Below are 12128 nucleotides of genomic sequence, written 5' to 3'. Positions count from 1 at the left end.
GACGGTTGCGGTTTACCGTCCGGAGTATGGAGAGCAGGCAGTTTTTGGACCACCTTTTCTAGGTCCTTCCCCATCTCAGGGGTGAGCAGTGCGGGGCTGCTCAGTCGCAATGGAAGCTGCCGAAAGGATGCGCTGCTCCATCCCACAGTCCTAACGACCATCACTCCATTGCCACCTGCGTGCATGGTTTGGCTAGACACTCCCAGCCACATCCTTGGCCTCTACCCACCGTCATTCCACAACGCCACAGGACTTTTTTGGGGGAGGGGATAGGGAGGGGGAAGGGGGGGGGGCAAGAAAGCTTGCGCGTAGGTCAGGATTAAGGTGAGGGTGCACCGACCTCACTCCCACCAGCTTCACTCCTACCAGATTAACCTCCAGTGGCATGAGACAACCCATGACGACCTTCGTCTGGCAGGAGCTGCAGGTGGGCTGCCGGTGGTACGGTCAGTCGGACTCCGCCTGTGCCTGTCCCCAGGTGCAGGTTTGTCTTCGGGGTTTGCTCCCCTAGACAGGCTGAGGGTCGTCCGAGGTCTTTATTGACCCTTCTGTTGCGCACCTGCCAGCACACGCTTTTCTGTTGGGGTCTGCTCCCTTAGCCTTTGTCTCAAAAGACTATCCCATAAGGCAGTGAGGCTATTTGCCCATAGCTGGGTCAGTGGTTGATGGGTGCCAGGGTGTGTCCACTGCATGGTGGACCTGACACAGCATCTCCGGGGCCCACTGCTGCTCCCAGATCCCCTGCTGGTTCAGCCTGGAGCCGCAGGACACCAGTTACCGTGTGTGGCCACGAGGAGGCACAGCAGGGGTCTTGGTGAAGGAGAGGCTATGTACTGACCTGAGAAGACTTACGCACTCAGCTTCCTTTACCCAGGACTGGGTTGGCCAGCGGCAGGGACTAAGGGAGGGAAGTCACATGCATCTCTACATGCAACGTCTACCTAGCAAGCTGCACTAGACGCGTCACAACACCCTGTGAGCATTGCACACAGACACACACACACACACACACACACACACACACACACACACACACACACACACACACACACACACACACACACACACACACACACACACACACACACACACACACACACACACACCGCACACACAGCTGTCATTTAACTAGCACCATCTACAAGGAGTGGGAATCTTTGGGTGTCTCAAGATTCGATTCGATTCCGATTCTTGGTGTGTCAATTCGATTCGGAATCGATTTTCGATTCAAATGATTCTCGGTTGAAATCAATTTTTGAATTAGTACATGCTTCAGGATGTACTCTAATTATGGCATGAAAGCATAACATTATACTTTATTTGTTGAAAAAGGTATCAAATGATTGTCATAATATAAATACACAAAGGCAAATGTAGTGACCAAATGGAATTTATTTACACAGCACAAGAGAACATCACTGTGTTTGTTGGATTAATCCATTATGGATTGTCAATACCCAAAAACAAAAAGTAAAATGTAGTAAAATATTCTTCAAATAAATAATAGTCTTATATAGGCCTAGACACAGTCCATTCATACATCCAATATACAGACGCTTTCACTAACACAACCCATCGTGTGATGATCAAAAAGAGGAGTCAGAGATGGACAGTAAGTAACATTGACTATCATAAGCCAATTATATCTTTAATAAGCTATCTATCTTTCTGTAAGCTATCTATCTACAGGTATATCGGTTGTCTAGCTATTCATGAAATATTCGGGGCAGTAGCCTTGGACTCATAGGCCTAGTCACTCCGCTGGCCCCCCTACCATTACATAGAGTCGGTAAGCTGAGTCTTGCATTTTTACAGTTCATTACCTAGATACATTTGTGGTTTAAATTACCACAAGCAGAGAGTCAAATGGGGTCCTGATCTTACTGTATGTTGGGTACTCCAGCAGGCTAATCCAGCCATGTTTAAATTTATTAAATTTATTATGCTTTTTCCTTAGTTTCTGTCATATATAACTTGCTATAATGTCAGATGTTTATGTTAAACATGACCAAAGCTTCAAATAATGAGATAAACGTGTTTTGGGGTAACTGGTCTTACCCCCCATGAGCAGATCTTGAATTTCTTTGAATTTGAGCAGTTTTTTCTACTTTCTCGACAGTCTGACGTAAATTCTATAGGATTTTCAAATAAGGTTAACTGCTCCAGCATGGCAAGCTGGGCACACCCACAAAGTACAGCTACGGACAGCTCTGAAAGGGATGCGCTGTTGATTAGGCTACTACATGAATCACGCTAGTGCCAGAGAAAGCTGTAATATTTGATGCTTGCATTGTCCATTAATCCCTAAATTAATAGCACACGCCTGCTACAACATGTTCAGTTCTGTAGTGTTAGGTTTATAAAGCGTTATTTGTGATTTCTGACAGTAGAAATCCTTGATTTATTGCCCTATTATATTGCTAAAAACGTTAGCAACGTGCTAGTGGGAGCAATATAGAACAGCAGGAGTAATATAGAACAGTGGGAGTAATATGGAACAGCAGGAGTAATATGGAACAGCGGGGAGGAGACCAGCAGTAGCCTGACCAATCAGAGCAGATTGGGTTTCAGAAGGAGGAGAAGGAGGGGGTCTTGCGCTGCAAGAGAACATCTCAGAAAGAAGGTGTTTCTCAATACCAAGGATGCCAAGTTCCAACTTGTGGGCTCAGTAGTTCAGATTTTGCAAGTTCGACTCAGAAGTCCAGACTTCGGAGGATGGGAGGACGCTGTGCGGCCATTATTGTGTGAAGTCACACAAGTCACCTCCAATGTATCCTGGTAATGTGGGTGGAGCAAGTCACATCCGGGCGCTTGGAATTGGAGCATGAACAGAGAACTTGAGCTGCGACTGATGACAGAGGGTGAAAACAGGTGCAGCAGCCATGAGCAGTGTGAGAAAACTAGTGTTAATTAAAGTTCTAGTCTAGTTCTAGTAGAAACACAAAATGCATGTATGAACCTGAAAAAGAGAATGGTAGGACCCTTTTAAACAATGCACTTAGGTGTATATTTTGCTAGAAAACACTGAGTCTGTGTTTACTATTAGCACCTGAGAGCTATGTTGATATCAGGCCAGTGCTAAAGAGGCTAACATTACCTCACATTAATCCAGTACCCCTCTCTGCTTGGTGTTAATTACACATGGCGAGCAGAGGTGGTCTTTGATGGTTCCTCACTTCAGACCTGGCACTGCTAGCCGGCTGGCTAACACCCAGACTGGTTGTAATTGGCAATAATACAACAATATAGTCAGGGCTCACTGGCTTGATTCTCTTCCAGGTTAATCTGGATATCTAGAGTGCAGTGGGGCAGAGTTGATGTAGGCCTTGATAGTGTGCATTACTGTGTGTGTGTGTGTGTGTGTGTGTGTGTGTGTGTGTGTGTGTGTGTGTGTGTGTGTGTGTGTGTGTGTGTGTGTGTGTGTGTGTGTGTGTGTGTGTGTGTGTGTATGTATGTGTGTGTGTGTGTGTGTGTGTGTGTGTGTGTGTGGTCTGTAAATTAAAGAATAAAAGAGAAGAGCCCCACTCTGCTGCTATGGTGTAATTCATTTCTACCCCTCACTTTTGTCAGTCCACATCTGAAAGTTTTAATAGCAAACTGCCTACACCCATCCAACCCTTTGATGATTAGCACATTTAATAACCCAGATTAGTTGGCTACTCAATCAGTGAGTTTACATGCATATCATTAACCCAAAAATGGTCTTTCTCCGGTTAATGTAATAATCAGATTATTAAAGTTCCCCACATATACATGAAAGGGATTTGAATGGGAAAATGATGGAGTAACTCTTCCTCCAGTGCAGTAGGTGGCACTCCGCCAACAGCTGGTCGGAATATGGCTTTTTTCTGGTTCACCTTTGTCAAAATCACAAGCGTGGGGAAAACGGCCAACTTTTGGACGGAATTACGACAGAAACAGGTCTTCTTGGTAGTGATGTTAGTTGCCATGGTGAACTCCTCCCTCTGTTTAAAGGTAACGCTTTATTGTTGATGTTGTTTTTTCACGTGGTTTTTGGCGCTGCTGCTTCCTGGTTTATTCTATTTACGGGTCAAAAGCCACCGCCACGGAGTGGGGAGAGGGAGTTATAACCGACGGAGCAAGGGCAGACGTAAAACCAAATAATACTCCGTATAAGATGTTTACATGCATGATTAATCAGTGTACTGGAGGAGTTTTCTAGGTCTGTTAACCTGGGTATGAGAACTCCGATTTTACCTAGGGTACAGTGTTTACTTGGTGTTTGGGAAACCGGAGTTTGCTCTTAATCCGAAAATAATCAGGTTTTTAAACTGCATGTAAACGCACTGAGTGACTGCCGTCATGTTTTTAATTTAATTGATAGGATGAGTGGCAAAGGCATGTTCTATGTGAAGTGGGTGGAGTGAGTAGTGCTCTAATCTAGTTTTTCTGATTGACGTGTCTACATGGTATTAATACAACTTCTGAATGCCTGACATTTAATTATCCAGCCCAATGCTTCCTAATTAAGCTCTTTAGAACTTTCCCCAGTGAAGAAAACATGCTCTCCTTTAATCGTGACCTCCCATAACTTCAAAATAATGAATAATGAATGAATTTTAACTATTTACATCGAATTGATTTGTATGAGTAATTTGTGTGACCTGAGGCGTGTAATTGTCACAATTTCAAAAATAAAATAAAAGCTAAGTATGAAAAAAAAACTTAGCCCAGTAACTAAGGTAGGAGAGTCTTACACGTGTCAAACTAATCCAGTAAAGGGCCGCTGTGACGGCAGGTTTTCATTCCATCCAAGAACACACCTGGTCCAACAAATCAACTGTGTGACGGCAGTTCAGGTGAGCACAGCGGCCCTTTACTTGATCAGTTTGACACCCCTGGCTTATCTCATCTAATCTTCAACCGCTTATCCAGGGTCGGGTCGCGGGGCAGCAGCTTCAGCAGGGGACCCCAAACTTCCCTTTCCCGGGCCACATTAACCAGCTCTAACTGAGGGATCCCGAGGCGTTCCCAGGCCAGTGTGGATATATAATCTCTCCACCTAGCCCTGGGTTTTCCCCGAGGCCTCCTCCAAGCTGGACGTGCCTGGAACACCTCCCTAGGGAGGCGCCCAGGGGGCATCCTCACTAGATGCCCGAACCACCTCAACTGGCTCCTTTCAACGCAAAGGAGCAGCGGCTCTACTCTGAGTTCCTTACGAATGGCTGAACTGCTCACCCTATCTCTAAGGGAGACTCCAGCCACCCTCCTGAGAAAACCCATTTCAGCCGCTTGTACCCGCGACCTCGTTCTTTTGTTCATGACCCAGCTTTCATGACCATAAATGAGGCATAATATTAATCCACCACACACTAGTTTAATAGCCTGGGAACCAGACGAATCTGCCAAGCCCATGTGTCATCTGATCTGCCTGATACGTCTGTTCACTCTCCTGTCCAGCCAGCCAGGCCCCTGGTAGACTAATCACAAGTGTATAGAGGCTGGTGAATGGCGATAACTGAGAAAGGAGCTAGAATGTTCCCTACCGAATGTAGTTACTGAATGCAACTGGCATTCTACGTTTTTCACAATTTACCAGGCTGACTGAACTGATCAAACTGTCAAACTAGGCAGTGCTGATCAAGTATGAATTGGTATAGTTGAAATTTTAACCAGGCAGCAATTTTTTCCTGCTTCAAAACAGACCACGCATGGCACCAACTAGCATGTGTCACACTGAGCTACTTCCTTTCATTGCTGTTGTAGGTGCTTTAGGATTAATTGGATCAAAAGTGTGACTATCAAATGAAATATTTGAAAAAGGAAATTAATAAAGAAAAATTACTAAAAATTAATAACTTTAATTTATTAAAAACTTCACCCGGAGAACCAATTAAATGTAGGGCCTTGACTCACGTTCAGATTATGAGATTGAGTAATAAACTTATCGTTATCACCAATAATTATCAAAGATAATAATAAAAAATTACTCTGGTTAAACCAGAGTTCCTCTGGGCACCACCGTCATAGACGGAGTGACAACTAATATAAAAGTCTCATTAAATATATTAAACTACTAATTAAGGGTTGAACACTGATAAATGTAATAGTTCAATCAGTTTAAGGATTTAAAAGTAATTTTCTTAGTAGAGGCTGGCTCATTCATCTTTGTGTAATATTAAATAAACAGACATATGTTAAACACAAACATTTATTAACAAATTAATAAATGCAACAAACAAAACACAGGTGTGTGTGTGTGTGTGTGTGTGTGTGTGTGTGTGTGTGTGTGTGTGTGTGTGTGTGTGTGTGTACGTGTGTGTGTGTGTGTGTGTGTGAAACAAAGAGGAGAGGTTTGGCTTGGACCCCTGCAGGGATGGTTTGAACATTTAAGACACACAAAGACCAGCAGGCTGAAGACCTCAGAAGTTAGAATCAGGTTATAACAAAGTTACAGTTCTATCTAGCCGTTCATACAGTCCTATAACATGTAGTAATGCCCAGTTGGTGATTAGTTACCAGTCCATGAGATGGGAGATGTTTTGCGTTGCTTGATGCCAGTGGCTGGTTGAAGTAAGGTTCTTGTCTTGGTTGCTGCTCTTAGACAAAAGAGGACTCAGATAGCTCTTTGTTCTGCTCGGTTGAGTTGGTAACCGGTTGATGATCCTACTCAATACAGGCCATGTTCAAGGCCTAGGGACAGAGGCAGCTGATCCCTGGATCAAGCGGGAGAGCATGGAGTTTAGTGCAAGAGGACAGTCCAAGAGAGAGAGGAGGTGGGTGTCCTATAGTTTTATAGACACCGATGATGTCATCACCAGAGGGGGACCCTTGGAGAATTCACACCTGGATGTGACCTGTGGGGGAGAGCTGTGACCATGCACTCAGGGACAAAGGCTTCCAGGCTTTCGGGCCTAGTCTTTCCCCTTTGTCTGAGCAGGCTGAGGCCTTCTCATAATCAAACTCAAACTTCACGTTAATCCAGAATTTTTTTTACTCTTTTATTTGTTGGTAGGTCTATCCAATTGCACCTGTTGATTAGGCCCTTAGGAAATTGAATATATATTAAGAGGTTCCAGACTAATATGCATTTTATTTTAGCACATTCACACACTGATGGCACAGCCTTAGGGTACAATGACAATTTAACATGCGGACCGCTCTACCTCCTGAGCCGGCTCATGAAATAATTATAGGTTTGTGTTTTAAATCTAAATCTGTAAAGTAACAAGTAACTATAGCTCCATGTGATGGAGTATATCTATAATATTTTCCCCTGAAACCTAGTAAAGTGAAGTAGTGCAATACATCTTGCAGTTTTCCATGTGTTTCTCTTATCCTTGGCTTAATGATACTCCTAGGGAATTAAAAATGGAAAATTGTACATATATCATCCAATTCTAGCACAAGTTTAATGTTTATAGGATAATGCTTTTGTTGGGGTAGGCATCGTGGGCTCTGGTCTAAGAGCAGAAACACTTTACATGAGCTAGAGATTATCCTATCAGCCTACTGTCTGCAGAACAGTGTTCATCTTGGAATATTAGAAAATAAATAAAGAAGGTACATTTATTAGACAAATGTCAGTCTACTGTAATACAAAGGGCCTCATGCATTAATTATTTTTTATTTTATCTTATTTGTTGGTGCACAATGGAATAAGAGGAAAAATTCGATGGGACTGATGAAAGGCCAATCTATTATTACTAACCTGAGTGAACCTTGTTTGATCTTTGACCACTTGGATGTATGCTATCATTACAGATGCTAATTTGTAAGAGCTAGGAGAGTAATAAATTTACAGTATGCAACTGTGCATCATGTGTTCTGGAAGTTTTAGTCTTTTGGATCTAGTGATCATCGCAATGCTGCTCTAGGGTTGTACTGATTACTTTAGTTCTATTAGTTTTACTGCAGCTGAGACTATGTGGTGGTAAAATCATCATTATTGCTCCTCTTATGCCCAATCATGACACTCACCTGTTTCCAGCTCACCTGTGGAATTATCCAAACAGATGGAAGGCTCACAGGTGAGCACAGCATGAAAAAGTGACGTGGCACCTCCCCCCTCTCCATCCTGTGAGCCCATCACTCACAGGAGGAACCACTGAGGTCGTGTGGCAGTGAAGGTGAGGGGCCTCGACTGGCCAGACCCAGGCAGCAGAGGCTGCATCTGAGGACATGGAATGTCACCTCTCTGTGGGGGAAAGAGCCAGACCTTCTGGAAAACCATTCGGCACCTCAGGAGGGGAAATGGGGAACCATCCAAGCTGTTTACAGTAAGGACGGGACGCTGGTGACCTCGGCTGATGAGGTAATCGGGCGGTGGAAGGAGCACTTTGAGGAACTCCTTAATCCGACTAACACGCCCTCTTTTGTAGAGGCAGAGCTGGAGGCTGATCAGCCATTGTCAATTTCTCTGGTGGAAGTCACTGAGGTAGTCAAACAACTCCACAGTGGCAAAGTCCCAGTGATTGATGATATTCGTCCAGAAATGCTGAAAGCTTTGGGTTGGGAGGGGCTGTCTTAGTTGACATGTCTCTTCAACATTGTGTGGAAGTCTGGGAAAGTGCCAAGGGAGTGGCAGACCGGGTAGTAGTTCCCCTGTTAGTTAAAAAAGGGGACCAGACAGTGTGTGCCAATTACAGGGGTATCACACTACTCAGCCTCCTTGGTAAAGTCTATTCCAAGGTGCTGGAAAGAAGGGTTCGTCCTATAGTCAAACCTCATATTGAAGAGGATCAATGCAGATTCGGTCCTGGACGTGGAACAACGGACCAGCTCTTCACTCACGCAAGGATCCTGGAGGGGGCCTGGGAGTATGCTCATCTGTTCTACATGTGCTTTGTAGATCTGGAGAAGGCATATGACCGGGTCCCCCCGGAGATACTGTGGGAGGTGCTGCGGGAGTTCGGGGTCAGGAGATCACTTCTGTGGGCCATCCTATCTCTGTACACCCAAAGCGAGAGCTGTGTCCGGATCCTCGGCAGTGAGTCGGATTCGTTCCAGGGGAGGTTGGCCTCCGCCAGGGGTGCGCTTTGTTAACAATCCTGTTTGTGATTTTCATGGACAGGATATCGAGGCATATTCGTGGTGGGGAGGGGTTGCAGTTCGGTGGGCTGAGGATCTCGTTTCTGCTTTTCGCAGATGATGTGGTCCTGATAGCATCGTCGGTCAGTGACCTTCAGCACTCACTGGATCGATCCGCAGCCGAGTGTGAAACGGCTGGGATGAGGATCAGCACCTCTAAATCTGAGGCCAGGGATGAGGATCAGCACCTCTAAATCTGAGGCCATGGCTCTCAGCAGGAAACCGGTGGATTGCTTACTCCAGGTAGGGAATAAGTCCTTACCCCAAGTGAAGGAGCTCAAGTACCTCCAGATCTTGTTCACGAGTGAGGGGACGATGGAGCGTGAGTTTGGCCGGAGGCAAAGCTCTCGATCTACCGATCAATCTTCGTTCCTACCCTCACCTATGGTCATGAAAGCTGGGTCATGACTGAAAGAACGAGGTTGCGGGTACAAACAGCCGAAATGGGTTTTCTCAGGAGGGTGGCGGGAGTCTCCCTTAGAGATAGGGTGAGAAGGTAAGCCATCCGTGAGGAACTCCGGGTAGAGCCGCTGCTCCTTTGCGTTGAAAGGAGCCAGTTGAGGTGGTTCGGGCATCTAGTAAGGATGCCCCCTGGGCGCCTCCCTAGGGAGGTGTTCAGGCACGTCCAGCTTGGGGGAGGCCTCGGGGATGACCCAGGACTAGGTGGAGAGATTATATCTCCACACTGGCCTGGGAACGCCTCCTGATCCCCCAGTTAGAGCTGGTTAATGTGGCCCGGGAAAGGGAAGTTTGGGGTCCCCTGCTAGAGCTGCTGCCCCCGCAACACGACCCCGGATAAGAAGTTGAAGATGTGAGTGAGTGAATAAAGTATATCAGTTTGAACATTAAATATTAAATATTAAATTAAACATTAAATATCTGACATTTAACACAATGTCCCAACTTCATGGGACTATCATCTGAGTTATGAAATGATACTTAAAATTCTGCATCACTCTGTAATAAAGTGCTTTGTGGTGTTATCAGATGTGCTGTGCTTAGTGGTGAAACGGTTTCTGACCCACATGTTTCTACATCTTCTATATTAACTTGGTGAGTAATAATGTTTATGTTTTTGCATGAAATTATGGCCCAAACCAAGAAAACAAATCAAAATCCAAGCTGTGATAAAAATGGAAATATAAGGTCACGCTCAAATAGGATGATCATTAGCTGCAGTTGAGTTATGCCATCACCAATGTCATGGTCTGCACACACACTTATTTCATGCCTTGTTCCATGCAGTCAAAGATTGAGGAGGAGGAGGAGGAGGAGGAGGACTAGGGGTGTAGGGTGTACAGACAAGGAGTCTGCTAACGGTGATAAACTCAGGAAGCTGCCGACAATGTAGTGACACCAATGGTAGCCTAGCAACTGCAGTATGTGTTGACAACAACAGCAGTCTGACACGAGGCCTTTGCTTAAAGTCTGGGCTGGGAGGGTCGTAAACACACACACACACACACACACACACACACACACACACACACACACACACACACACACACACACACACACACACACACACACACACACACACACACACACACACACACACACACACACACACACACACACACACACACACACACACAGTCTCAAGAATCTCAAGAATACAAGTCTCAAATATCAGACCCTTGGAGCCAACCAACCCAAAATACACACACATTCCAATTCCCTCTCTCATACACACTCAATTATACACAAATGTATGCACACACAATGTAACCCACACCTACCTCTGTAGCTGATTGGACTGGCTGACCCTTCAGTATTGATTTTCAATAACAGTATCATGATAATGATAACTGATAACTGATAATAGGGGACACTAGCATTTCCTACTCTGGACTCTAGAGCTCTTTCTTTCCACTCAAAGGTGAGCATAGTCATGTTTCCATAAGGGTAAAATGTGTCCGCTCAGAAAAGTTCAGGCCACGCCCTCTCAAATGTCCATTCACTTGCCATGTTCCCATTACAAAAAAAGGCCCCAGAGGGATTTACCAGACTCCAGAGGTGACGTATGACTCTGAATGGGACCTGCTCTCCCACAGGGCCAACAAACGGCCACTTGAGCGACTCAAATGGAAATTATTGCGCTTCGGCTAGATAGACCCCCTCATTCCGGGTAGTCGACAATAGTGGAAACACACCTCATGTTGGCCAATGGTGTGAATCCACTTTAAAAAAGACCCCTGGGATCACACCATCAGTGACACTAAATCAGGCCAGGGACATTAAGTGACGGGGGGCCCCTTCCTTACTTCCTACCCCTATACAAATTCCGTCCGTCCCTCTCAAGCAGCTCAAGAACATCCTTCCAAATGAGTCAGCACCGAGTTTGAAAGAGACAGAGAGATATAAAAAAGGAGTGACCCCCGTAACATTATCACAAGCCTCCATGATATTTTCTAATGTTAACTTACCCTGTTTTCAAGTTCATGACGTCAAACAGGACACCAGAAAAAAAAACATTCAATCATACTAGTCTGCTACTACATACGGTTACTGGAGTCTAACGCCCTCTCAACTGGCCGTTCACTTGCCGTGTTTCCATAAGAAAAAAAGGCCCCAGAGGGATTTAGGAGACTCCGGAGCTGACGTATCACTCTGAACGGGTTAAGACAGCTGGTGATTTGAACAAGTCATCTTTTGCTCTCTTTACAGTATACTTCCTCAAGAAGATAAGCCACATTAATGTATTTTATATTGAGTTTTTATGTAAAGTTTATGTAAATATTTGATTTGCTTTTACCTCGGGAAGTATTTTGTCTAATCTGGTAGATATTGTTTTTTTTTTCCAGTTGGACATTCAGAAAGAGTCCAGCTTACTTTGACTGAAAGGCTCTGTTTCTGTTTCAGTGACTGTGTTAAGGTCAGAGGTTATACCTGGCTGTCACATACCTTTACAGGAGAAGCACTTGATGTGGAAATGTTTATTCTGGACCCGGAGTGCCTCCCCTTTGCATGGTTTGCCACAGTTCTGACAGGGGATAGGTCCTCCTCCTTGCTTTTGTTTCTGCTTCTGCTGCTCCAGAGGGCTGTGGACAGCCTGCTGCTGAAACACTGCAGGGGAC

At 45.0% G+C, this 12128-nt stretch overlaps 1 protein-coding gene across 1 annotated transcript in view; it reads right to left on the bottom strand.

The window, feature by feature from the left end:
• Positions 1-12128, bottom strand: part of ablim2 (actin binding LIM protein family, member 2) — a 118944-nt gene that overhangs the window by 84674 nt on the left and 22142 nt on the right. The window contains exon 2 of the mRNA XM_083937209.1: positions 11956-12117. Within this exon, the coding sequence (XP_083793335.1) occupies positions 11956-12117 (162 nt within the window). The remainder of the gene's footprint in view (positions 1-11955; positions 12118-12128) is intronic.

The sequence above is a fragment of the Echiichthys vipera genome (assembly GCF_963691815.1).
Source record: "Echiichthys vipera genome assembly, chromosome: 22".
Taxonomy (NCBI): Eukaryota; Metazoa; Chordata; class Actinopteri; order Perciformes; family Trachinidae; genus Echiichthys; species Echiichthys vipera.
Note: the sequence above shows the minus strand (reverse complement) of the source record. Positions and strands in the feature narration are given on the sequence as shown.